General features: G+C 40.9%; 3 protein-coding genes and 1 pseudogene across 7 annotated transcripts; 2 read left to right on the forward strand and 2 right to left on the reverse strand.

The window, feature by feature from the left end:
- The first annotated feature begins 516 nt into the window (after nucleotides 1-516).
- Nucleotides 517-20,276, forward strand: LOC115740725 (putative uncharacterized protein YDL057W). Of its 5 annotated transcripts, none has more exons than XM_048277698.1 (8): nucleotides 559-910; nucleotides 1,165-1,229; nucleotides 1,318-1,443; nucleotides 1,599-1,681; nucleotides 2,585-2,706; nucleotides 2,982-3,146; nucleotides 3,894-3,987; nucleotides 4,397-4,893. In XM_048277698.1, the coding sequence occupies exons 1-8, from the start codon at nucleotides 718-720 to the stop codon at nucleotides 4,599-4,601; spliced, it is 1,053 nt and encodes a 350-aa protein (XP_048133655.1). In that variant the 5' UTR covers nucleotides 559-717; the 3' UTR covers nucleotides 4,602-4,893. The 5 variants fall into 5 exon arrangements, with proteins under 5 accessions (XP_048133656.1, XP_048133655.1, XP_048133657.1 ...); XM_030674300.2 differs by lacking the exons at nucleotides 559-910; nucleotides 1,165-1,229; nucleotides 1,318-1,443; ... (3 more) ...; nucleotides 3,894-3,987; nucleotides 4,397-4,893 and adding exons at nucleotides 15,860-15,965; nucleotides 16,055-16,207; nucleotides 16,625-16,743; ... (3 more) ...; nucleotides 19,186-19,279; nucleotides 19,694-20,276; XM_048277699.1 differs by lacking the exons at nucleotides 1,165-1,229; nucleotides 1,318-1,443; nucleotides 1,599-1,681; ... (2 more) ...; nucleotides 3,894-3,987; nucleotides 4,397-4,893 and adding exons at nucleotides 16,625-16,743; nucleotides 16,900-16,982; nucleotides 17,868-17,989; ... (1 more) ...; nucleotides 19,186-19,279; nucleotides 19,694-20,276 and having other exon boundaries at nucleotides 517-910.
- On the reverse strand, nucleotides 6,197-10,448 carry LOC115740569 (annotated as a pseudogene).
- LOC115740570 (DNA repair protein recA homolog 3, mitochondrial-like) lies at nucleotides 10,981-14,433 on the forward strand. The gene is given in 8 exon segments (XM_048277413.1): nucleotides 10,981-10,989; nucleotides 11,036-11,123; nucleotides 11,656-11,828; nucleotides 12,094-12,240; nucleotides 12,699-12,833; nucleotides 13,653-13,937; nucleotides 13,939-14,136; nucleotides 14,340-14,433. Coding segments are annotated over 7 exon segments (936 nt in total). The 3' UTR covers nucleotides 14,038-14,136; nucleotides 14,340-14,433.
- A 1,193-nt stretch (nucleotides 20,277-21,469) lies between the features above and the next one.
- Nucleotides 21,470-25,734, reverse strand: LOC115740722 (CRM-domain containing factor CFM3, chloroplastic/mitochondrial). The gene is made up of 9 exons (XM_030674294.2): nucleotides 24,588-25,734; nucleotides 23,845-24,322; nucleotides 23,596-23,726; nucleotides 22,835-23,185; nucleotides 22,580-22,736; nucleotides 22,197-22,489; nucleotides 22,042-22,101; nucleotides 21,872-21,958; nucleotides 21,470-21,552 (listed from the first exon to the last, which is right to left on the reverse strand). Exons 1-9 carry the CDS (start codon nucleotides 25,662-25,664, stop codon nucleotides 21,496-21,498), a joined length of 2,691 nt encoding a protein of 896 aa, XP_030530154.1. The 5' UTR covers nucleotides 25,665-25,734; the 3' UTR covers nucleotides 21,470-21,495.
- Between the last annotated feature and the right edge of the window lie 1,540 nt (nucleotides 25,735-27,274).

The following is a 27,274-nucleotide window of genomic DNA, read 5'->3' on the forward strand; positions in this document are numbered from 1 at the left end:
CTTCACTAAGTTCAAATTTTTAACAGGATCGTACGAGGATTTTTGGGAAAGATTTTTGTTTGTGTGTTGTCTACATTTCATACGCAGCATACCATTTTAAATCATAGGATTCAATTGATTGAACGCCATGTGACTCCTGGATACAAGGCCTATCAAGAGCAAGTTCTCAGCAATTGCTCGAAATTTGCTCCAGTGATAAGGGCATAAAGCCATTTTTCGCAAGATTCGCGACTGAGAACCATTTTGTCTTGGTAAATTTGTTGAACCCACCAAGAGTTCTTGCTTGAATTTTGGTAAAAGTAGAAAATTTCAGAGAATTGCCTCTAATATTGCCGCCGGAATGAGCAATTGAGAGCCGCACATGCAAGCTGGCTAGCGAAGATTTGGGCGTTCGATGAGCTCGGTCACTTACAGATATTCTCAATTTGAGAAAATGTCCCTGCTTCGTGTTCTTACCGGAGACTCATATGATCAGTTGTAATCTTTATTTAAGATAAAATGCATTCTGAATTTTTTTTCCTGAGGAAATAGTCTCACTCCATATCCTAATCTGAAATATTCTCACTAAACCTTCCAACACAGCCCAACGCCATAAATAACGAGAATATCGTCCAAGTGGTGGACTTCGGGGTCGTGATTTCCACGCAGAACGCAGCCGACCAAAACCTCGTAAGTTGTTCTCCCCCTACTTTCTCGGAGCTCGTGATTCAGATTTCCATGACAAATGCTTGTTGCTTGATGCAAATGCCATCTCCAGCATTCCATTCCGTCCACTCGCCCCTCTCGATTTCTTCTCCTCCCAAGGATCGCTGCTCGCCGACGTTCTCCCTAAACCAATATCCGATCACCTCACTAAGCAAGCCCAAGTTCGCGGCGACGCTCAGGATGTCTCAGTCCACTCGCAGCTCAGGTAACTTCAGCTCACCGACAGAGCTTTGTTTGGCATTCAGGCATGCGCGTAATTTGGAGTTCTTTTTCATACATTCAGATCTCGTCTACGTATGCTCATCGCGCGGCTTGTTTCGTTTCCTTTCGTTTCTCTTATTACTCAAGTAGCGATACTTGTCGTTAGGTGATGGGGTACTCTTGATTCTCGATCATGTCACTGTTTAGAAGTGATATCTGTTTAAGCATGACTGATATCCTTAAAGTCATTTCGACTAGTGTTAGAACTCTCGTATGGGTGGAAGCACTCATTGGTTGATAAGGGAAGATGCTTGATTCTGAATGCGTCTTAGCACCGAAGTTTTTCACTTTATGGTCGATATTCTGCTCATGCATATGGTGAGTGGTGGCATTAATCGGTCAAGTTTTCTGTATTCAGTTGTTGAGCAGCAGAGAGTCTTGATATCGAACAAGCATGGGGAGAAGCTGGTGGGTTTGTTGCATGAGACCGGATCTTCGGTGATTGTGATCCTCTGCCACGGCTTCCGGTCTAACAAGGTTCAGTGAATTTTATAAATTTGGAAAATGGAAGAAAAAAGATTATGTATGAGCTGCAACATTTTTTGCTACTGCGATACATCAACTGCCTTTCTCCGGTGAAATTGAAAGTTCTTCAAGCGAGCTTTAACTTTTTCTTTTTACCTGTTTTTCAGGAAGATAAAACGATGGTGAATCTTGCTGTTGCTTTAGAGAAGGAGGGTATTAGTGCTTTCCGCTTTGACTTTGCTGGAAATGGGTATGACAAAATATACCTGTGATATGTAATTATTGTGACATCATTTTGCCACTAAATCCATGCATGAGAGAGAGAGAGAGAAAGAGAGAGAGAGAGAGTTTAAGAAATATTGTGCAGGTTTCAGTAAACAGCGTGCTTAGAGTCGTAGCAAAAACAACGCTGTCAATCCGTGCATTTTAGCAGTTCAAAGATTTAGTTTAGGCAGATGCTGATTCTGGTCTTTAGTTGTAAATTTTATTAGCAATTTGTCTGTTGTTCCTTTACTCAAACTTGGATAGCTTTAGCTTGACCACTATTTCAAATGTCGTTTTAGGCATCTCTTTTTTTTTTTTTTTAAATTTCCCTTCCCTTGGTAATTCATTGAGCTATTGAAAAATCAAACCATACCTCCCCTGCTTCGTCTTGTCGGTGTTCTCTTTTTAAGCTCATTGTTAATAGAAACCTCCTTATCATTAGCAATCCCATTCAAATTGCGGGGGTCTTACCCCCTGTGAATATTTGCCCAATATAACACAGTCGGGTGATGTGTGATATTTAATCGGGCATTATGAGGTCGTGGTTGTACCATTTGGCCCAGATGAATGTGCCGGTGCTAAGACTGTTCATTTCAGTGGTCTTGACAATTTATCCCACCATGGCATCATGAGGGCTCTTACCTCACATGGAAAGAGGATGGCGACAAGGTTATTTGTAGCTTTTATTGCATGCTTTAGGCCATCCACTCTTTGAACAGCTGCTTCATTAGGACTCTGAAAGCATAATCAGTATTGATGGCTAGGCAATTGACTTCATCTTGGTGTAATTTTTTTGGGGACCGGACATGAAATAGACAGGAAAACAGTTCTTGCTTCTAGGTATCCTTTCCTTTTGCTTTAACACTCTTATAAAATTTATGCTTCCTAGAGAGAGTGAAGGTACGTTTGAATACGGTCACTACTGGAGAGAAGCTGATGATCTTCGTGCTGTTATTGAGCACTTCAATGGAGCTAATCGAGTAACCAGTGCAATTGTGGGGCATAGCAAAGGTTTGTGAAATCACGAGCCGTTTATTTGATATGTCAGTTTTTAGGGAGGGAATATCTCGTACATATTTTGAAAGGATTTTGATGTGCGCTTGCTTCTGCCACCTGGTGTATCATAATATATACCCGCATGACTGCCAAATGCCTGCAGACATATGTGAAAAATCCGCAGAATATACAACAGCCCAAATCTTTGCACTTTGCGAATTAGCTGGTGTCACTCCATTAAATGTTTGATCTTTTTAAGTTGTGAATATGTCTTGCTAATGTTGTTGCAGGAGGCGGTGTGGTTCTTCTTTATGCTTCTAAGTATAATGATATACATACTGTTGTCAATGTCTCTGGCCGTTATGATTTGAAGGGGGGAATTGAAGATCGCTTGGGCAAAGATTTCATGCAAAAAATTAAAGAGGATGGATTTGTGGATGTTAAGAATAAATCAGGTATTCATTCATCGAATACTTGCAGCTTCTACATTTGTTTCTTTTTATGAAGGAAACAAGTGGCACCCTTTCTTTCTAGGAGTTTTTCCCAGTGTTACCTAGTTTGCAGTTTGATTTGGTATGCGCAAAGAAGAGGTGAACTTCAATCGAATGGGGTATTAATGGGGTAGGCTTCTTAGGAACGCTTTTCCATAGCGAAATTCGAACTCTCGGATGCGAAATATTTTCAAGCTTGAGTAATTTAAATATGTTGTGTTTAGAGCACATCTATTGGATTGGTATCTTCCCTTTTCAGTCAAATCATGTGTATTATGTTTAAGCGCATGTCAAATCAAATGCATATGTAGTTGGTACACTTCTTGACAAGGCAACAATGAATGAAGCAACAAAGCTAGTCCCCATCCTCTGTGGAAAACCAGTGTTACCAGAATTCGTTCAAACAGCAGTGATCCGCTACGTGTATTCCAACTCATTGTTCACCAGCAACTTGGAACGCTAGATTTGGCGTTCCGAGTATTCCAAAAGAAATAAAGAAAGATAATGCATTCAATAATCTGTTAAAATAAACTATATATGATTTCCTTTTGGCATTTAGAAGCTGTAATTCTTTATTTGCTGATAGAGAAAACTATATATGAACTGGGCTATTTTGCTGGTAAGTTTGATGGGTGGCATTTTCATCCTTGAAGTTATGTGCACAAAGGAATCGTCACAGGTTCTTATAAATAATATTTCTGCTTTTTGCAGGAACTATTAGTTATCGTGTGACATGGGAAAGTCTGATGGATCGCTTAAATACCAATATGCACGAGGCATGTCTTCAGATTGACAAAAGCTGCAGGTAATATTTTCTAGATGGTACATGACGAAGTGCTGCTATCCTAATTACTTTCTCGTAATACTGATAAACTTCTAATGATGATTTGTCGTGCATCCTTGCTATGAGTTCATCCTAGTAGGACAAAGAAAAATCCTGTGTAGATGAAGCCTCTCATTTTTACTGTTTTATTTGGTAGAGCCGTTATAGGTTGTTGTGAGACTACTTGCGGTCCTTCCTGTCCTGTCTCAGAACATAAAGCTAAAAAGAACTTAAGTTATATTTAAGTTTTTTTGTTTTAGTTTTGAAGCGCTACCACGAGGTATGGTAGACGGAAATGTCCTAAATATGTTTCATATTCCTGCTTGTTTGTAAGCCAAAGAAAAAGGCAGATTATCTTCTACTATATGTGATTGCTGAAACTATGATACAGGGTTTTGACGGTTCATGGATCTGCTGATGCAATTATCCCAGTAGCAGATGCACTAGAGTTCGCGAAAATCATACCCAACCACAAGCTGCGGATTGTAGAAGGAGCAGATCATTGTTATACCTCACATCAGGCAGAGTTGACCTCCATCGTATCGAGTTTCATAAAGCAAGTATTGGAGGAGGACAGAGAGAAATCCAGCCAGTAGTGCGGTACCCTTGTGTCTGATCATTGGAGAGGATATTTGCACGCATTACGAATGGCGTAGCAAACTTCCGACTTGTTCCTTGTTATCAACTTAGATGTGTAGGTATCGGGCTAAAGGGTTTGGGATGCAACCGAAGATGGTAAAAATATGAGCGCACTATTGGAAATTAAGATTCCTTACTTTGCCCTATTGCATTTTCAAATGACAATCATGGTGCGAAAATTAGTTGTACTATGGATTGTCCATTCTTATAAGGGTGATTCGTCTCTACTTCAGATAAGTTGAGACTACTGAAGATTGTCCTGGCAACGCTATGCGAGTGGTTTCTTTTTCCACGTTTTATAGTCTAATCCACATCGGATCTTAGTCAGCTTTTGCAAAGCAGTTATATAATGCTGTCGTCAGGTTAAAAGTGAGTAGATTTGCTCTTGCAGCCAAAGCATTTGAGAAATGGATCAACCTAAAAATGGCATGTCATTGCATGCAGTATGAAATACTGGCTTCAGGTACTTATGTTGGGCTCCGGCGTCGCTACATCCACCGTGTCATCTGCCAATATTACGCACATCAGCGATTATGAGTTTATGAACCACATGACTTAGCGAAGTCCATGTCTGACCTCATTTGTGCATCTACAAGGGCTTAATTTCATGCATCCCCACATTAATCTGTACTAAGAAAAAAAATCTTGTGGTGGAATTTCAAGTTTTCTATTACCCTAACGTAGACCTAAAAACAAAAAAAAAGCTGAAACTGCCAGTGGGCCCTTTTTTGAGGTGAGAGAGCCAATACGCTGGTTTCCTCTGCGAATACTCTCATTGAAAATATGCACTTTGTGGTTGGGAACAACTGCAACCGCACCTCGGACCACCTACTGTGGTCTCGCGAGCCACCACAGGACCAGTCTCTTCTATCAAGTCTCTCCTAACACATGATATTCACTTCGGGAGATTGGGAATCGGCGCATTGGTGTCTCGATCATCGATGTTCTTTCACTGCCGTTAGCTGGGACGAATGCTGTGTGGTTTTCATGACACGCCCACCTTGCATTTTAATTTCCCTCCCACAGGTTGTTAGAAAGACTCCTCAGGTCGATGATGGTTCGTAACATCCAAGAAGTCTGCTTCCAACCATAAGTAGGGGTGCCTGGATGACCTGCAAGGATTGAATTAGAAGAAAACTAAAGAAGCTAACTCATTCTCAAATCTCAATGATCACTGTAGTCAAGGCACGACTAAACCAAATATCCGTGTTTAAGCAACATATTGCCCGGCTCTTGATTGATGATGCAGGAGCAAGTAACTTGATATTCCATAGCATAATGAACCTAAGAGAAGAAAAGTAGATATAGTATGTCGCTTGCCTAATCAAGCAAGGAAGCTATATACGTTCGCCAAAGCGAATGTCCCATCAGAACCTCAGTGATGAACTGGCCCACTATATTTTACGGCCTAAAAGAAAAAAAAAAAAGTGACCAACTATGTTTGTAACATATTTTCTGATACATAATATGCTCAACTTCTTCTGAGCTAATCTTCCTCATATAATTTGCAAAGAGGGGAAGGTATAATTAGCAGTTAAAATTACCAATTTTGGTTCATGAACGAGCTTCTCAATTCCTTCAAGTATCCTCCACTTCACTTTCATAAACTCCAAGGTATGCCTCCTCTCCTTCGTCCTAATTCAAAATTACAGAAAAGGTGTCAAGCATATAGAAATTATTATAGAAATTACCAAGGATTGCTGTCCCGGAAAGATATTGCATACTTCCACCAAAGGACAACAAGATAGAAGTAAAGCCAAACAACTCAACCATGCATTAGAACATCACCTTTAGCAACTATTGCTACCAAAGAAAAGAAAACTGAATCTGAATTCACATGGAAACGTTCTACAAGTTTATTATCAAGTAAGCTTTTTAAGGTGAATTGCCTTCAGTTCCATGCTGATTCTACATGTAGAGGAGCAAATGTACTCCGGAGGATGAGAGAAAGATACCTCAGATGTGTCATCTATTGTCGATCCGGCATTAAATGATCTAGAAAGCTTTTCTTCATCAATCTGCTTGTTTACTCTCATATCTTCCTGTGGAGGAGGAATAGAATGCGTCATTGAAATAAATGCCAGTTTTTTGTCACATCAAAATCTCAAAGGGCAGGAGCTCATACAAGTTCGTATTTTAGCAGCTCAATCCGCTCCTGTAAGTCTGAAATATGATGCTTAAGTGCCTGCAGTAAAAGAAATATTGATAATATAGAATAGGACAAGCATTGTGACAAGCTTAAGGATAAGGGTTTAAGTATAGTTTCTCAATCAGTTTCACCTCACGTCTCTGAAGTTCAATAGAGCGAGCCAATGCCTGCCTTCTAGTAAGCAAATTTCTGGGTCTCACTGCATGAGGCCTTTGATAATTCTTCCCACGATAAACGATGATAGCATAGCCTTTCATAGTCTTATCTAAGGATACCAGCACCCCACCACTTTCAGCCTCTAAAGAAACTGCGAGAAGCTTCACTTGTGCAAAACTTTTTCCCCTCGCAATTAGTTTTACTAACTCCCGATACTTCCAATGCAAGTGCATGTTCTCTATGGTACCATCAAATATGCCATGCCTTCCTGGATTAAACCAAACAGAAGATGAAAAGCTAGTCATGAAAACTAACTCTATCACACCGTCCAATCAAGAACCAAACCAGCTATTCTTACCAATAAGCAGGTAGGGCTTCATATTCAGACCAATCTTACAAAGTAGAGATCTCTCCTCATCGCTTATGGTTTCCAGATCAACTGGAAGGTCTGCCGGTTCAAGATTCTCCTGCACTTTTGCTAAAGCTTTCTCAGCCTTTTTTACCTTCCCTTTTGCCTGGAAAGAAGAGGAAAAAATAAACGGAAAATGCAATAAATAATAAAGGAAATGGTACAGGATTTTATTTCATAAGTTCATTCAATCTTGGAACTTACAAGAGCAAGTTTCTTCTGAAGATATTTCAAGAGTGAAGCATGGTTATTGAGTGATTGATCTCTACAAATTTGCTCAACATCTTTGCTGCTTGATTTATTCCCCCACCGAGAGGTTGCAGCCAGAGTTTCAGTAAGAGTACCAGCAACAAGTGGGCTTTTAGAAGCTTTTAATTTTGAATCAATTGCAGCTGAGGCCCTCTGACATGCTTGGTCTTCCTCATCTGCCTGGACATCTGCTAGTTTTGCTCTCTCTTTCAGTGCTTCTACCACCACAGGAGGCAAGAAATCATTGCCCCAGTAAAACACAATATAATCTTTGTTCCTAGAGAGTAGTGTTCCCCGAGTTAAATCCTGCATGCAGAATGACACAAAATCAATAATGCCAGAAGAATAAGAATGGAGCACAATACTTGGAGAGATAAGAACTTGCATAACCACTCCCTCGCAACACTATACAAGTATGTCCCGTAATGGTGAAACACTAACCTCGGCTGATTTTTACCATTGCAATAACAATTACAAATTCGATGGTCAGTGACGAAATAGAAAATTGAGCCTTGTTCAGAGGGTTTGAAAAATAATGAGTTAGTCAAACTACCACTCTATGGCAAAGAGTTGGCAATTCTTTCTGTCAGGCATATCAAATAAAGTGAAGACTTTGAAAGGTTCTAAGCTCAATGAAAGCAACAGAACACCCATTTTCGACAATCATTAGATCCATACGTATATGCTAAAAAGCCAACATATACAGATTGTCCAACCTTCAGTTCTTCAGCCATTCTATCATTGCAAGTATTTGGCACGCCTCGTTTGATTGCTATTTTTGCAATAGCACTGCTCTCCCACAACTTTACCATGGCCTTAGCAAGACCTTGCAGCTTTCTGTTTCTTCCCACAAAAAAGTAGGACTAGTTTAGAATGATTTTGAGTCATAGCACAATCAAATCAGTTCGTCGGTCATAACCAGCAATGGGAGAAGACCACACAATTTATTGCCATTGATGCGCACATACCCAGGGCAAAATGCGGAGGCATCGTCCTTGGGAGTCTACGAAACATGGTCATCTCTTTGTTTCTCAGACAATGCCCAACCCCATAAGGAAGAAGCCTAAATGGAGTTTTCTATCCAGGAACCTCTGAAGGAAGCAAGTCAGCATCAACTGGAACTGGCTCACAGCCTGACCAATCCTTGAACCGTGGACCCAACTCATCTAATAAATAGTTAAGATCAATTACATCCACGAGTTCTTTCTTAGATAGATCCTTCGTATATTCTGCAGAACCACATAAAATTCGGCCCTGGTTTTTGAAACACTCTGTTCCTCCTCCACTATGAAAAACATCACTGGCTATGTCCTCGTTTTTCAGAGAACTTACACTGGCCTGTATTTTTTTGCTGTACGATTGAACACAAGGAAGCTTATAGGCCATCCCTCGGTACAACACCACTGAACTTCCAGATCTCCATATAATCAAGCCTCCAGTCCTACTCTGATAAGGCAAGTGTATTAGAGGCTCATTATCTCAGTGCACCAACAGATCATGATTAAAATACACTCTCTAGTCTCTAACCCCAATCAAGATTTATACAAGCGAATGCATCTTTGCAGGCAAGATTTTATATCCACTCCAGATATCAAATACAACACTTAAGATGCATGCAAGCAATCAGCAAGCTCATGAAAGTTCCAGGCTCATCAAGGTTCAAGCTTCATTTACTTACAAATCCATAAGCAAAGAAGAGACCAGCACTGACCTCCAAAGTTTCATGGGTTCTTTTCATGTTAAGGGAGTGGGCGCCTTCAAACTTCAACTTCACCACTTCATCCACTCTCCACTTCTCATGTATAGAATCCACCAAAGCCTGAGTAATCCCTGCATCCCCAACTTTCGTCCTCTCCACCATCCTCAGAGAAATTTGCCTGAGCCTCCTGAGCTCGTGTTGCGGTACTACTCTCTCCGCCAAATCCACATTACTCTGCTTCCTCCTCTCATCTCCTTCTCTCTTCCATGGTAAGTCCACTGAACCCTTATTACCACTCTCACCAGAAACGTCAAGCTTCTCAAAGTCAACATTCTCCTGATGATCCTCATCATCGAACAAAACGTCACTCGCTCTCAATCCTTTAAAGGCGTGTGATATATTTTCACCTTGTTGAGGAGCAACTGCAGACAATTCCTCCCATTCATCATCTTCTGTATCAAACTTCCCGCCAAAATCAACTTTGCTGATTGACTTGCCAGCTCTAACAACCTTGCCATCATCCAAACGCTCCCTGACCTCCTCAATTTCCCCTCCCTCATAGCCTAATCGCGAAGCTTCGCTTTCGTCGTCGCAGATGGGTTCTGGGGAGGCTTGATATCCATGAACCACCCAAGGAGGCAATGTAGACTGATTAACTGAAACAGCACGCACCACGCCATCTGTTACCGGCGGATCAACATTACAACGCTCACGCTCAGATGATATTTCGACGGCTTTATCAGATACTTCCTGGTTCACCAGCCTTTCGTCTTCGCGCTGTCCTCGCAGCGGCTCTCGCTCCTCTACCTGCCAAGGGAACCTCTCTCGGGCCGAATCGGTTTTGCTCGTCCACTTGCCGCAGATTTACTCGAAGAAGCTCGGCTTCGGCTTCCGCTTCTTCCTCCCTGCGTCGAACGGGACTCTGGTCGGTTGAGTCTCGGATTGAACCGATTGGTGCGAGCAACGAGTTCTGAACCGGACAACTCTGGAGCTTCTCCTAAGAAGGAGAAGTTGAAGAGAAGGAGAGTGAGCGAGGGCGCGAGTGGAAGGATAGGCGCGATGCGGTGGCGGAAATGGTGCGAGCGCCATAGCTCAGCTATGATGAACCACGGGCATTTTCAGAATCGCTACAAAGAAGACGAAGCCACTGCTTTCTTGGATAGGCGCTGAAGAAGATGAAGTTGTAGATCCAACAGTGAAACCCATTAATGGCCCAAAAGACAAAGGCTTTGACACGGGCTTTCATTTGCAGGAGTTCAAGTAGTTGAATTGGACCGGAGTTCTGACCCCAAAAAAAATTGGACCGGGTCAAGCCCATGCGGAGCACTTAGAATGTAGCGTATGAGTTTTATATGTTTCTTTTCAATTTGAAACATACAAAATTACTTTTACTAAAGAAAAGTTCAATGTAACATGCCTGCTAAGACTTGATTAGGAAAAGTAAAAGTTCAATAAGATTGGAGATAATGAATAAGTATAGAGACCGTCCATCGACTTTCGCCTAACCAAATGTCTTAATACACAAAGCGATTGCGAGTATATATTCACAGCTAACAAACATATGACCATCCTAATCCCAATGTCCTTCATTAAGAAAAAGGAAAAGAAAAAAAAAAGAGTGCTTGGAATTATGTTATTTGATGTTGAGAGTTTCTATTTATAATGCATGTCGGAATGCTAGAGGTATGTCCTTAGACTCACAAAATATACGGTATTTGAGTTCTTTTAGGGGCGTGTTGTGGAGATATATGGTCCTGAGGCGTCTGGAAAAACAACTCTAGCATTGCATGTAATTGCTGAAGCTCAAAAACTAGGAGGTAACAGTGTTTTGTGTTTCTGGATGCTTTTGTAAAGTTTCTCGAGCAGATCATTGTAACTTTGCATCGAAGCTGTTAGAAATTTGTCCACGATATCTTGTTCCGCTGTTTCAGTTTCTTGTAGGATTAAGTTCTTTTGTTATATTGGAAGCATGTCTTCTTGTTTGAAATTCCAAACTGCCCATGTCAAGAGAGGACACTTTGTACAGAACTCATGTTGGAGCATAAAGAGCAAAAAATTGTGTGTAGCGAAAGAAAAGACATCCGTGAATAAGTTGATGTTTTACAATTTCTTTGACTATTAGATGTGGCAAATGGTGGTCTCTGCATCTTCTTGTTCGGTTGAACAACATGTGCAGATTCAGTAAAAGATGCTTCATTTTTAATAGGAGCATAACAAGAATGAGCTATTTTTGTGTTTTACGGTTGTAACGAAATGTATTAGGCTTCCTCTTTGGTTTTGTCAAGACTTGCTTTCATTTACTTAATATCTTTTACAGGATGTTAAAGCTGCTTACTTTGAATTGTTTAGGTCACTGTGTATTTGTTGATGCTGAGCATGCTCTCGATCCCGCATTGGCAGAGGCCATCGGCGTGAAGACTGAAAACTTGCTGCTGTCTCAGCCAGATTGTGGCGAGCAAGCTCTAAGTCTAGTCGATACTCTCATAAGAAGTGGTTCTGTGGATGTCGTCGTCGTCGATAGTGTAAGTAAGGTGCTTCTTATGGGTCTCAACGTCAACGCTTTAGATTTCTCGTAATGACTGTTTTCTCTCTTTGTCCAAGTACAGTTGGTTTACTTTGAGGACCTTTTTTATTGTTTCAATTGGCTTTTGCTGGATGCATTTTAGATGAGCATGTCTATTGGAACAAAATCTCTTACCGTTCTTTTGCATCGAGTGTAGGGTTGCATGGGCACATATTTATGTTTGAGCGCATATAGAAGATTAATGAGCCACAGTTATATGTCAGGTAGCTGCTCTTGTCCCCAAAGGTGAACTCGATGGTGAGATGGGTGATGGACACATGGCAATGCAAGCTAGATTGATGAGCCAGGCGCTTCGCAAACTTAGTCATTCTCTGTCACAACCACGGACTATATTGATCTTTTTAAATCAGGTATAATCTTCAGACATCATAACTGGCTCATAATTGCTGGGGTTTATCTCCTCATTATGTAAGACGACGTTTTCTTTTCTTTGCATGTGCCAGAGCCTTAAAAGTACATGTAGTGGTCATATGGTTGCCAAAAAGGTTGTGAAATGTTTGTCCTGCTGCCTGTTAGAGCTTGAATTTATTTTTAGGCTTGAAGGTTTAGCTATAAGAATTTGACATTGACTGCAACCTTGTTTGATTGGAGCAATCAATAAGATGCGGAAAGGCTGTATAAAAGATATTCAGTAGATACCCACTGAGATTTTCCGGATGACATAAGTGTTTAACTCCAGTTGATCTTAGATGTGTATGCCTTCCTCTTTGTTTATATATTTTGATAGAATTGCCATGCATATTTTGCTCTGACATATTGATGTTAGTTCAATAAGTTAACTGAACACACAAGCTTCATCTCAATTCAGGTGAGATCAAAGCTCTCCACTTTTGGAGGATTTGGTGGTCCCGCTGAAGTTACTTGTGGTGGTAATGCTTTGAAGTTCTATGCCTCTGTGCGCCGAAACATTCGGAAAATAGGGCTTATAAAGAAGGGGGAAGAGGTAACCTGCAAATTGACGCATATGTGCCATCAATATCCCTGAATATTCTTTATTTGAGCTGGAAACCGTTCCTCTTTGGCCAATCTCTTAATGCAATGATTAATGAGCAGTATCGTTTTAAGAGCGGGAGTTGCGTTCAGTGTCTGACTGCATTATAGTTCTTTCTGCGAGTGCATGATTCCATTATTTGTTAATGACTTCCACCAGAAATGGACATGAGTGTAATAAACATCAAATTGAAGTGTGTATGTTGGTTTCAGGTGAATAATTGAAGTTTATATTAAGATACAGTTGCAAATGATTTTGGCGCTCAAATGTTCATGGATGTTATGGTCTTTCATTCTGGTCGTTTTACTAGTTGCATCTAATGTAAGCAGGATGGGATAGTCCTATTTGGAGATAAGAGAAAGAGTGCATGCGCGTTAATAGCATCTATTTTGTGGATATATTTTGGGACAAATCCAGTTCCAGATGCCCTGTGCTATATAGCAGGTATCAGGGGGTTTCATTCCTCTAAGTAAGACATAGGACTGAGCCAATTATTTTATGTAGTCAAAGTAAACATCGCACCCGCTCCATCTTTTTGCTAGAAAGCATTTCGTAGCAGGTGATGATCTGATCAAGCATTTCTATGTTCAAATGTTCGAATATGTTGCCTGGACATATTTGCAGGGTCTATTCGTAATCCTTGTATTGTTAACCAGTACAGTGGGAATAATCTTGTGAAGCTTGATAGAAAGTGCTCCATTTCTTGTCAAAATATGGTTCTTGGTTCATATTCTTCACCACTTGAAAGTATTGTTACTGGTCTTTTTGCAGACTGTAGGAAGTCAAGTACAGGTGAAAATTGTGAAGAACAAGCTTGCCCCTCCATTTAGAACTGCTCAGTTTGAGTTGGATTTTGGCAAGGGGATATGCCGCGTCTCTGAGATCATTGATTTAGGATTAAAGCACAAGTTCATCACTGAGGCTGGGGACATGTACACTTTGAATGATCGAAGTGTTCGTGGCAAGGAAGCTTTAAAAGGTTTCCTGAATGGCAACGACATTGAACGCGAAGAACTTATGACGAAACTCAGGGAGAAGCTTCTTGTTGAGACAGAAAAAGGAGTCGGATAAAGAGGCTGCGGATGGAGAAACTTCGGAAGAAATTATCTCAGCTGAAACTACGGATGAAGATGCAGCTACTGCAGTTGGAGCTTAAGTCAGTTTGTATGCAGAGGTTTCCCACTGTAGTGGCTCGATGGCTTTGCCTGCCAGATTTTATCTACAGCTGATTCTTCTGATCATTTGGTAGTTGGGGGTAGAGGTGGCCGGTTCTGTGGAACCGGCGGTTCCGGGCTGGTTCCGGTTCCTATTCGGAACTGCCGGTTCCTAGGCCCAAATTGCACTTTTCCCCCAAGCCTCCTCCTTCTTTTTTTTTTTTTTTTGAAAAAGCGGGTTGGAACTGGCCCTTGAGGGCCGGTTCCGGGCCTACGGTTCCATTTGGCCATGTCTAGTTGGGGGTGCTCGTCGGACCTGATTCAATTGCTAAAGGTACCTTTATGCTTCCCATGATTCCAGCATTGTTGTCTTCAGTTGCGATGATCGCGGCCTTGTAAGTTGTATCGGCGCTGAAAAAAAAAAAAAATTGCATCAGCGTAGGTGTATCATATTGTTATGGGTTGTGTGATTGGTCAAATTTTTGGGGGCTGGAAAGGAGTTGATCATCTTAATGCAATTCAAGTTTAATTTAATGTTTTTGTGCAAAATGAATGATTTGGATAATATTTTTCTAAAAATGGTTGCTTGCATTAATTAGTCTATAAAAAAAAATGTCTATTATTCATAGAATTTAATGTTTGAATATTTTTTTGGTTTATTCAATTTTGTGAGTGATATAAGTTGTCATCATTAAAAAAATCGTTTTCAATAAACAGATGGCCCTCGTCATTTCCTGTACGGTTATAACATCAGAAAAGAAGAGTTTTGTTTTTCATTGGAGATAAAGCATTTGGAGTCTCACCTCGCATTTTTGCGCGTTCTCATTTTGTTTTTCCAATTTCTATGGGACTTCTTCCATTATTAATGTATTACTTCGCGCGTATGGAGATCTCTGAGATTTGGGGCGACATTAACCGAAATGGTTAATGAAGAAACGCCCAGTCAAAAGATCAGTTTGATACCATTCTTGTTTTGAGTGTCGTTTTTAAGAGCCATGAGATTGACTATCGGTACGTTCTCAACTTCAATGTGTTGTAAATTTGTTGTACGGTGTCATGCCACGCACGGGGTGATGGTGGTATATGCCGCGCCATTTATTTATGAAAATCGACACATTGATGTAAGCGAAAAAATTGACGGATGTGTCGAAAAGTATTCGACATCATTTTGGTTATGGGATTTGTACACTTCTTATATACTTGTAAACTCAATTCATGGTCACGGTTTAAATGCTCTTTATGTACTTGTAAAATCACTTCACTAAGTTTAAATTTTTAACAGGATCGCACGAGGATTTTTGGGAAAGATTTTTGTTTTTGTGTGTTGTCTACATTTCACACGCAGCATACCATTTTAAATCATGGGATTCAAGTGATTGAACGCCATGTGACTCCTGGATACAAGGCCCATCAAGAGCAAGTTCTCAGCAATTGCTCAAAATTTGCTCCAGTGATAAGGGTATAAAGCCATTTTTCGCAAGATTCGCGACTGAGAACCATTTGGTCTTGGTAAATTTGTTGAACCCACCAACAGTTCTTGCTTGAATTTGGGTAAAAGTAGAAAATTTCAGAGAATTGCCTCTAACATTGCCGACGGAATGAGCACGTGAGAGCCGCACATGCAAGCCGGCCAGCGAAGATTTGGGCGCTCGATGAGCTCGGTCACTTTAGATATTCTCAATTTGAGAAAATGTCCCTGCTTCGTGTTCTTACCGGAGACTCATATGATCAGTTGAAATCTTTATTTAAGATAAAATGCATTCTGATTATTTTTTTTCCTGAGGAAATAGCCTCACTCCATATCCTAATCTGAAATATTCTCACTAAAACCTTCCAGCAAAGCCCCGACGCCATAAATAACAAGAATATCGTCCAAGTGGTGGACTTCGGGGTCGTGATTTCCACGCAGAACGCAGCCGACCAAAACCTCGTAAGTTGTTTCTCCCCCTACTTCCTCGGAGCTCGTGATTCAGATTTCCATGACAAATGCTTGTTGCTTGATGCAAATGCAATCTCCAGCATTCCATTCCGTCCACTCGCCCCTCTCGATTTCTTCTCCTCCCAAGGATCGCTGCTCGCCGAAGATCTCCCTAAACCAATATCCGATCACCTCACTGAGCAAGCCCAAGTTCGCGGCGACGCTGAGGATGTCTCAGTCCACTCACAGCTCAGGTAACTTCAGCTCACCAACAGAGCTTCGTTTGGCATTCAGGCATGCGCGTAATTTGGAGTTCTTGTTCATACATTCGGATCTTGTCTACGTAGTATGCTCATCGCGCGGCTTGCTTCGTTTCCTTTCGTTTCTGTTTTTACTCAAGTAGCGATACTCGTCGTTAGGTGATGGGGTACTCTTGATTCTCGATCATGTCACTGTTTAGAAGTGATATCTGTTTAAGCATGACTGATATCCTTAAAGTCATTTCGACTAGTGTTAGAACTCTCGTATGGGTGGAAGCACTCATTGGTTGATAAGGGAAGATGCTTGATTCTGAATGCATCTTAGTACCGAAGTTTTTCACTTTACGTTTGATATTCTGCTCATGCATATGGTGAGTGGTGGTATTAATCGGTCAAGTTTTCTGTATTCAGTTGTTGAGCAGCAGAGAGTCTTGATAACGAACAAGCATGGGGAGAAACTGGTGGGTTTGTTGCATGAGACCGGATCTTCGGTGATTGTGATCCTCTGCCACGGCTTTCGGTCTAACAAGGTTAAGTGAATTTTATAAATTTGGAAAATGGTAGAAAAAAGATTATGTATGAGCTGCGACATTGTTTGCTACTGCGATACGACAACTGCCTTTCTCCAGTGAAATTGAAAGTTCTTCAAGGGAGCTTTTAACTTTTTCTTTTTACCTGTTTTCCAGGAATATAAAACGATTGTGAATCTTGCTGTTGCTTTAGAGAAGGAGGGTATTAGTGCTTTCCGCTTTGACTTTGCTGGAAATGGGTATGACAAAATATACCAGTGATATGTAATTATTGTGACATCATTTTGCCACTAAATCCATTCATGAGAGAGAGAGAGAGAGAGAGAGAGAGAGAGAGAGTTTAAGAAATATTGTGCAGGTTTCAGTAAGCAGCGTGCTTAGAGTAGTAGCAAAAACAACACTGTCGATCTGTGCATTTTAGCAGTTCAAAGATGTAGTTTAGCCAGATGCTGATTCTGGTCTTTAGTTGTAAATTTTATTAGCAATTTGTCTGTTGTCCCTTTACTCAAACTTGGATAGCTTTAGCTTGACCACTATTTGAAATGTCCTTTTAGGCATCTCTCTCTCTCTCTCTTTTTTATTTTAAATTTCCCTTCCCTTGGTGATTCGTTTAGCTATTGAAAAATCAAACCATACCTCCCCTGCTTCGTCTTGTCGATGTTCTCTTTTTAAGCTCATTGTTAATAGAAACCTCCTTATCATTAGCAATCCCATTCAAATTGCGGGGGTCTTACCCGCTGTGAATATTTGCCCAATATAACACAGTCGGGTGATGTGTGGTTTTTAATTGGGCATTATGAGGTCGTAGTTGTACCATTTGGCCCACATGAAAGTGCCGGTGCTAAGACTGTTCATTTCAGTGGTCTTGACAATTTATCCCACCATGGCATCATGAGGGCTTTTATTGCATACTTTAGGCCATCCACTCTTTGAACAGCTGCCTCATTAGGACTCTAAAAGCATAATCAGTATTGATGGCTTGTAGACTTGTAGTGTCTAAGGCAATTGACTTCATCTTGGTGTAATTTTTTTTGGGACCGGACATGAAATAGACAGGAAAAGAGTTCTTGCTTTTAGGTATCCTTTCCTTTTGCTTTAACACTTATAAAATTTATGCTTCCTAGAGAGAGTGAAGGTACGTTTGAATATGGTACCTACTGGAGAGAAGCTGATGATCTTCGTGCTGTTATTGAGCACTTCAACGGAGCTAATCGAGTGACCAGTGCAATTGTGGGGCATAGCAAAGGTTTGTGAAATCACGAACAGTTTATTTGATATATCAGTTTTTAGGGAGGGAATAGCTCATACATATTTTGAAAGGATTTTGATGTGCACTTGCTTCTGCCTCCTGGCGTATCATAATATATACCCGCATGACTGCCAAATGCCTGCAGACATATGTGAAAAGTCCGCAGAATATACAACAGCCCAAATCTTTGCACTTTGCGAATTAGCTGGTGTCACTCCATTAAATGTTTGATCTTTTTAAGTTGTGAATATGTCTTGCTAATGTTGTTGCAGGAGGCGGTGTGGTTCTTCTTTATGCTTCTAAGTATAATGATATACATACTGTTGTCAATATGTCTAGCCGTTATGATGTGAAGGGGTTGATGGGGGAAATTGAAGATCGCTTGGGCAAAGATTTCATGCAAAAAATTAAAGAGGATGGATTCTTTGATGTTAAGAATAAATCAGGTATTCATTCATCGAATACTTGCAGCTTCTACATTTGCTTCTTTTTATGAAGGAAACAAGTGGCACCCTTTCTTTCTAGGAGTTTTTCCCAGTGTTACCTAGTTCGCGGTTTGATTTGGTATGCGCAAAGAAGAGGTGAACTTCAAACACGACATTTTCGAATGGGGTAGGCTTCTTAGGAACGCTTTTCCATAGCGAAGTTCAAACGCTCGGATGCGGAATATTTTCAAGCTTGAGTAATTTAAATATGTTGTGTTTAGAGCACATCTATTGGATTGGTATCTTCCCTTTTCAGTCAAATCGTGTGTATTATGTTTAAGCGCATGTCAAATCAAATGCATATGTAGTTGGTACACTTCTTGACAAGGCAACAATGAATGAAGCAACAAAGCTAGTCCCCATCCTCTGTAGAAAGCCAGTGTTACCAGAATTCGTTCAAACAGCAGTGATCTGCTACGTGTATTCCAACTCATTGTTCACCAGCAACTTGGAACGCTAGATTTGGCATGCCGAGTATTCCAAAAGAAATAAAGAAAGATAATGCATTCAATAATCTGTTAAAACAAACTATGTATAATTTCCTTTTGGCATTTAGAAGCTGTAATTCTTTATTTGTTGATAGAGAAAACTATATATGAACTGGGCTATTTTGCTGGTAAGTTTGTTGGGTGGCATTTTCATCCTTGAAGTTATGCGGGCAAAGGAATCGTCACAGGTTCTTATAAATAATATTTCTGCTTTTTGCAGGAACTATTAGTTATCGTGTGCCATGGGAAATTCTGATGGATCGCTTAAATACCAATATGCACGAAGCATGTCTTCAGATTGACAAAAATTGCAGGTAATATTTTCTAGATGGTACATGACAAAGTGCTGCTATCCTAATTACTTTCTCGTAATACTGATAAATTTCTAATGATGATTTGTCGTGCATCCTTGCTATGAGTTCATCCTAGTAGGACAAAGAAAAATCCTGTGTAGATGAAGCCTCTCATTTTTACTGTTTTATTTGGTAATTGAGAGCCGTTATAGGTTGTTATGAGACTACTTGCGGTCCTTCCTGTCCTGTCTCAGAACATAAAGCTAAAAAGAACTCAAGTTATATTTAAGTTTTTTTGTTTTAGTTTTGAAGCTCTACCGCGAGGGATGGTAGACGGAAATGTCCTAAATATGTTTCATATTCCTGCTTGTTTGTAAGCCAAAGAAAAAAGCAGATTATCTTCTACTATATGTGATTGCTGAAACTATGATACAGGGTTTTGACGGTTCATGGATCTGCTGATGACCTTGTCCCAGTACCAGATGCCCTAGAGTTCGCGAAAATCATACCCAACCACAAGCTGCGGATTGTAGAAGGTGCAGACCATGGTTATACCTCACATCAGGCAGAGTTGACCTATATCGTATCGAGTTTCATAAAGCAAGCATTGGAGGAGGACAGAGAGAAATCCAGCCAGTAGTGCGGTACCCTTGTGTCTGATCATCGGAGAGGATATTTGCACGCATTACGAATGACGTAGCAAACTTCCAACTTGTTCCTGGTTATCAACTTAGATGTGTAGGTATCGGCAAAAGGGTTTGGGATGCAACCGAAGATGGTCAAAATATGAGCGCACTATTGGAAATTAAGATTCCTTACTTTGTAGTATTGCATTTTCAAATGACAATCATGGTGCGAAAATTAGTTGTACTATGGATTGTCCATTCTTATAAGTGTGATTCGTCTCTACTTCTGATAAGTTGAGACTACTAAAGATTGTCCTAGCAATGCTACGCGAGTGGTTTCTTTTTCCACGTTTTATAGTCTAATCCACATCGTATCTTAGTCAGCTTTTGCAGAGCAGTTATGTAATGCTGTCTTTAGGTTAAAAGTGAGTAGGTTTGCTCTTGCAGCCAAAGCAATTGAGAAATGCGTCAACTTAAAAATGGCATGTCATTGCATCCAGTATGAAATACTGGCTTCAGGTACTTATGCTGGGCTCCGGCATCGCTACATCCACCGTTGCATCTACCAATATTACGCACATCAGCGATTATGAGTTTATGAACCACATGACTTAGCGAAGTCCATGTCTGACCTCATTTGTGCATCTTCAAGGGCTTAATTTCATGCATCCCTACATTAATCTGTACTAAGAAAAAAAATCTTGTGGTGGAATTTCAAATTTTCTATTACCCTAACGTAGACCTAAAAACAAAAAATAAGCTGAAACTGCCAGTGGGCCGTTTTTTTTAGGTGAGAGAGCCAATACGCTGGTTTCTTCTGCGAATGCTCTCATTGAAAATATGCACTTTGGGGTTGGGAACAACTGCAACCACACATCGGACCACCTACTGTCGTCTCACGAGCCACCACAGGACCAGTCTCTTCTATCAAGTCTCTCCTAACACACCATATTCACTTTGGGAGATTGGGAATCGGTGCAATGGTGTCTCGATCATCGATGTTCTTTCACTGCCATTAGCTGGGACGAATGTTGTGTGGTTTTCATGACACGCCCACCTTGCATTTCAATTTCCCTCCCACACGTTATTAGAAAGACTCCTCAGGTCGATGATGGTTCATAACATCCAAGAAGTCTGCTTCCAACCATAAGTAGGGGTGCCTGGATGACCTGCAAGGATTGAATTAGAAGAAAACTAAAGAAGCTAACTCATTCTCAAATCTCAATGATCACTGTAGTCAAGGCACGACTAAACCAAATATCCATGTTTAAGCAACATATTGTCCGGCTCTTGATTGATGATGCAGGAGCAAGTAACTTGATATTCCATAGCATAATGAACCTAAGAGAAGAAAAGTAGATATAATATGTCGCTTGCCTAATCAAGCAAGGAAGCTACATATCAGAACCTCAGTGATGAACTGGCTCACTATATTTTATGGCCTAAAAGGAAAAAAAAAAGTGACCAACTATGTTTGCGACATATTTTCTGATACATAACATGCTCAACTTCTTCTGAGCTACTCTTCCTCATATAATTTGCAAAGAGGGGAAGGTATAATTAGCAGTTAAAATTACCAATTTTGGTTCATGAACGAGCTTCTCAATTCCTTCAAGTATCCTCCACTTCACTTTCATAAACTCCAAGGTATGCCTCCTCTCCTTCGTCCTAATTCAAAATTACAGAAAAGGTGTCAATCATATAGAAATTATTATAGAAATTACCAAGGATTGCTGTCCCGGAAAGATATTGCATACTTCCACCAAAGGACAACAAGATAGAAGTAAAGCCAAACAACTCAACCATGAATTAGAACATCACCTTTAGCAAGTATTGCTACCAAAGAAAAGAAACTGAATCTGAATTCACATAGAAACGTTCTACAAGTTTATTATCAAGTAAGCTTTTTAAGGTGAATTGCCTTCAGTTCCATGCTGATTCTACACGTAGAGGAGCAAATGTACTCCGGAGGATGAGAGAAAGATACCTCAGATGTGTCATCTATTGTCGATCCGGCATTAAATGATCTAGAAAGCTTTTCTTCATCAATCTGCTTGTTTACTCCCATATCTTCCTGCGGAGGAGGAACAGAATGCGTCATTGAAATAAATGCCAGTTTTTTGTCACATCAAAATCCCAAAGGGCAGGAGCTCATACAAGTTCGTATTTTAGCAGCTCAATCCGCTCCTGTAAGTCTGAAATATGATGCTTAAGTGCCTGCAGTAAAAGAAATATTGATAATATAGAATAGGACAAGCATTGTGACAAGCTTAAGGATAAGGGTTTAAGTATAGTTTCTCAATCAGTTTCACCTCACGTCTCTGAAGTTCAATAGAGCGAGCCAATGCCTGCCTTCTAGTAAGCAAATTTCTGGGCCTCACTGCATGAGGCCTTTGATAATTCTTCCCACGATAAACGATGATAGCATAGCCTTTCATGGTCTTATCTAAGGATACCAGCACCCCACCACTCTCAGCCTCTAAAGAAACTGCGAGATGCTTCACTTGTGCAAAACTTTTTCCCCTCACAATTAGTTTTACTAACTCCCGATACTTCCAATGCAAGTGCATGTTCTCTATGGTACCATCAAATATACCACGCCTTCCTGGATTAAACCAAACAGAAGATGAAAAGCTAGTCATGAAAGCTAACTCTATCACACTGTTCAATCAAGAACCAAACCAGCTATTCTTACCAATAAGCAGGTAGGGCTTCATACTCAGTCCAATCTTACGAAGTAGAGATCTCTCCTCATCGCTTATCATTTCCAGATCAACTGGAAGGTCTGCTGGTTCAAGATTCTCCTGCACTTTTGCTAAAGCTTTCTCAGCCTTTTTTACCTTCCCTTTTGCCTGGAAAGAAGAGGAAAAAATAAACGGAAAATGCGATAAATAATAAAGGAAATGGTACAGGACTTTATTGCATAAGTTCATTCAATCTTGGAACTTACAAGAGCAAGTTTCTTCTGAAGATATTTCAAGAGTGAAGCATGGTTATTGAGTGATTGATCTCTACGCATTTGCTCAACATCTTTGCTGCTCGATTTATTCCCCCACCGAGAGGTTGCAGCCAGAGTTTCAGTAAGAGTACCAGCAACAAGTGGGCTTTTAGAAGCTTTTAATTTTGAATCAATTGCAGCTGAGGCCCTCTGACGTGCTTGGTCTTCCTCATCTGCCTGGACATCTGCTAGTTTTGCTCTCTCTTTCAGTGCTTCTACCACCACAGGAGGCAAGAAATCATTGCCCCTGTAAAACACAATATAATCTTTGTTCCTAGAGAGTAGTGTTCCCCCAGTTAAATCCTGCATGCAGAATGACACAAAATCAATAATGCCAGAAGAATAAGAATGGAGCACAATACTTGGAGAGATAAGAACTTGCATAACCACTCCCTCACAACACTATACAAGTATGTCCCGTAATGGTGAAACACTAACCTCGGCTGATTTTTACCATTGCAGTAGCAATTACAAATTCGATGGTCAGTGACGAAATAGAAAATTGAGCCTTGTTCAGAGGGTTTGAAAAATAATGAGTTAGTCAAACTACCACTCTATGGCAAAGAGTTGGCAATTCTTTCTGTCAGGCATATCAAATAAAGTGAAGACTTTGAAAGGTTCTGAGCTCAATGAAAGCAACAGAACACCCATTTTCGACAATCATTAGATCCATACGTATATGCTAAAAAGCCAACATATACAGATTGTCCAACCTTCAGTTCTTCAGCCATTCTATCATTGCAAGTATTTGGCACGCCGCGTTTAATTGCTATTTTTGCAATAGCACTGCTCTCCCACAACTTTACCATGGCCTTAGCAAGACCTTGCAGCTTTCTGTTTCTTCCTACAAAAAAGGACTAGTTTAGAACGATTTTGAATCGTAGTACAATCAAATCAGTTCGTCGGTCAGAACCAGCAATGGGAGAAGACCACACAATTTATTGCCATTGATGCGCACATACCCAGGGCAAAATGCGGAGGCATCGTCCTTGCGAGTCTACGAAACATGGTCGTCTCTTTGTTTTTCAGACAATGTCCAACCCCATAAGGAAGAAGCCTAAATGGAGTTTTATATCCAGGAACCTCTGAAGGAAGCAAGTCAGCATCAACTGGAACTGGCTCACAGCCTGACCAATCCTTGAACCGTGGACCCAACTCATCTAATAAATAGTTAAGATCAATTATATCCACCAGTTCTTTCTTAGATAGATCCTTCGTATATTCTGCAGAACCACATAAAATACGGCCCTGGTTTTTGAAAAACTCTGTTCCTCCTCCACTATGAAAAACATCACTGGCTATCTCCTCGTTTTTCAGAGAACTTACACTGGCCTGTATTTTTTTGCTGTACGATTGAACACAAGGAAGCTTATAGGCTATCCCTCGGTACAACACCACTGAACTTCCAGATCTCCATATAATCAAGCCTCCGGTCCTACTCTGATAAGGCAAGTGTATTAGAGGCTCATTATCTCAGTGCACCAATGGATCATGATTAAAATACACTCTCCAGTCTCTAACCCCAATCAAGATTTATGCAAGCGAATACATCTTTGCAGTCAAGATTTTATATCCACTCCAGATATCAAATACAGCACTTAAGATGCATGCAAGCAATCAGCAAGCTCATGAAAGTTCCAGGCTCATCAAGGTTCAAGCTTCATTTACTTACAAATCCATAAGCAAAGAAGAGACCAGCACTAACCTCCAAAGTTTCATGGGTTCTTTTCATGTTAAGGGAGTGGGCACCTTCAAACTTCAACTTCACCAATTCATCCACTCTCCACTTCTCACGTATAGAATCCACCAAAGCCTGAGTAATCCCTGCATCCCCAACTTTCGTCCTCTCCACCATCCTCAGAGAAATTTTCCTGAGCCTCCTGAGCTCGTGTTGCGGTACTACTCGCTCCGCCAAATCCACATTACTCTGCTTCCTCCTCCCATCTCCTTCTCTCTTCCATGGTAAGTCCACTGAACCCTTATTACCACTCTCACCAGAAACGTCAAGCTTCTCAAAGTCAACATTCTCCTGATGATCCTCATCATCGGACAAAACGTCACTCACTCTCAATCCTTTAAAGGCGTGTGATATATTTTCACCTTGTTGAGGAGCAACTGCAGACAATTCCTCCCATTCGTCATCTTCTGTATCAAACTTCCCGCCAAAATCAACTTTGCCGATTGACTTGCCAGCTCTAACAACCTTGTCATCATCCAAACGCTCCCTAACCTCCTCAATTTCCCCTCCCTCCGAGCCTAATCGCGAAGCTTCGCTTTCGTCGTCGCAGATGGGTTCTGGGGAGGCTTTATATCCATGAACCACCCAAGGAGGCAATGTAGACTGATTAACTGAAAGAGCACGCAACACGCCATCTGTTACCGGCGGATCAACATTACAACGCTCACGCTCAGATGATATTTCGACGGCTTTATCAGATACTTCCTGGCTCACCAACCTTTCGTCTTCGCGCTGTCCTCGCGGCGGCTCTTGCTCCTCTACCTGCCAAGGGAACCTCTCTCGGGCCGAATCGGTTTTGCTCGTCCACTTGCCGCGGATTTGCTCGAAGAAGCTCGGCTTCGGCTTCCGCTTCTTCCTCCCTGCGTCGAACGGGACTCTGGTCGGTTGAGTCTCGGACTGAACCGATTGGTGCGAGCAACGAGTTCTGAACCCGACAACTCTGGAGCTTCGCCGAAGGAGGAGAAGTTGAAGAGAAGGAGAGTGAGCGAGGGCGGGAGTGGAAGCATAGGAGCGGTTTGGTGGCGGAAATGGTGCGAGCGCCATAGCTCAACTCCGATGAACCACGGGCATTTTCAGAATCGCAACGAAGAAGACGAAGCCTCTGCTTTCTTGGATAAGCGCTGAAGAAGATGAAGTTGTAGATCCAACAGTGAAACCCATTAATGGCCCAAAGGACAAAGGCTTTGACATGGGCTTTCATTTGCAGGAGTTCAGTAGTTGAATTGGACCGGAGTTTTGACCCCAAAAAAATTGGACCGGGTCAAGCCCAAGCGGAACACTTAGAATGTAGCGAATGAGTTTTATATGTTTCTTTTCGATTTGAAACATACAAAATTACTTTTACTAAAGAAAAGTTCAATGTAGCATGCCTGCTAAGACTTGATTAGGCAAAGTAAAAGTTCAATAAGATTGGAGATAATGAATAAGTATAGAGACCGTCCATCGACTTTCGCCTAACCAAATGTCTTAATACACAAAGCATTTGCGAGTATATATTCTCGGCAAACAATCGTATAACGATTCTAATCCCAATTTTCTTCGTTAAGAAAAAAGGAAAGAAAAAAAAAGAGTGCGTGGAATAAGAGAATACTTCATCACTCAAGATTGAAGAAATTACCAAAAACATGTCTCGATTTTCAACCAGGACAAAAAAATAACTCTCAAACTAGCTCTACCATTGCCCTCCATCGTTGCTGGCCATCACCTGCATCGTCTCGAAAGCCCATCGATGTCACCGCCACCGTCGTCTTAGCCCCATTTCTCTCTCGTCATGTGGGGTTGACCCCTCTCTCTTGTGTATCGATTTGCAACTCCTCTCTCTCTCTCTCTCTACAACTTGGTTTGCAGCTATAGTTTTCTCTTCATAGGCCACAACTGGGATGGGGGAGGACTATCACAGTCGCCACGTACGACCTTGATTTGAGGTCGCCCACGGTGTATGCACCCATGTTCCAAGGTCGTGACGCCGTGGGCGACCTTTCATAGAGTCCCACTAGGCAGGCACATCCATGCCTCCATATACGAGACAGAGAGACGATCAAGTAGGATAATAGAGCTTATTACATGGAGAACGACAAAAACATGCCTGATGAGTTTTTATGCAATGACCAGAAACATACTTCTGTTTGCAAAAACTATAAGTACCTCAATTTACTGAATTGAGTACTTAAGTGATTCGAAAAAATATTTATGTTTTAGCACCAAAGTGAGTGAAATACGATAGCTACGACACGTGTAGTGTCCTTTTCCTGTAATTCTCAGATCGGTTTCCATGTCCATGTGTATGATGCAACTCTGTGAATATAACTAATCCTCATATTTTTAATCTATTCGAGCATTCCATGATGATATCCTCCTCAAGGACACAATAGCCCCTCCCTGAATATTCACGTAAACAACACGAATCAAATAAAGATCCAATGAACATCGTTTTTTCCAACTTATAACTTACTTAGATCATCACAGAGTTTTAAACTAAGCAAAGTTTAGAAATTTAGAACATAATTTATGTCTTTCAAATGTGAATTGTGAAGACTATATCTTGCTGCTAGAGATATGGTAAAATGGGTCTAAAACACACATATGAATCATATTTAACGGTGGTGGATCATAAATAAGTTGTCTTAAGTTTTAAAAATAAGATAAGTGAGTCA

This window comes from Rhodamnia argentea, chromosome 4 (assembly GCF_020921035.1).
Source record: "Rhodamnia argentea isolate NSW1041297 chromosome 4, ASM2092103v1, whole genome shotgun sequence".
Taxonomy (NCBI): domain Eukaryota; kingdom Viridiplantae; phylum Streptophyta; class Magnoliopsida; order Myrtales; family Myrtaceae; genus Rhodamnia; species Rhodamnia argentea.

Coding starts and splice junctions, on each gene's coding strand:
- LOC115740722 (XM_030674294.2), bottom strand. CDS start 25,664: ATGGCGCTCGCACCATTTCCGCCACCAAACCGCTCCTATGCTTCCACT. Junction 23,727..23,844: donor GCCTCCGCATTTTGCCCTGG/GTATGTGCGCAT, acceptor CCTTTTTTGTAG/GAAGAAACAGAAAGCTGCAA. Junction 21,553..21,871: donor CAATAGATGACACATCTGAG/GTATCTTTCTCT, acceptor ATTTTGAATTAG/GACGAAGGAGAGGAGGCATA.
- LOC115740725 (XM_048277698.1), top strand. CDS start 718: ATGACAAATGCTTGTTGCTTGATGCAAATGCCATCTCCAGCATTCCAT. Junction 1,682..2,584: donor TTTGACTTTGCTGGAAATGG/GTATGACAAAAT, acceptor TATGCTTCCTAG/AGAGAGTGAAGGTACGTTTG. Junction 3,147..3,893: donor GGATGTTAAGAATAAATCAG/GTATTCATTCAT, acceptor TGCTTTTTGCAG/GAACTATTAGTTATCGTGTG.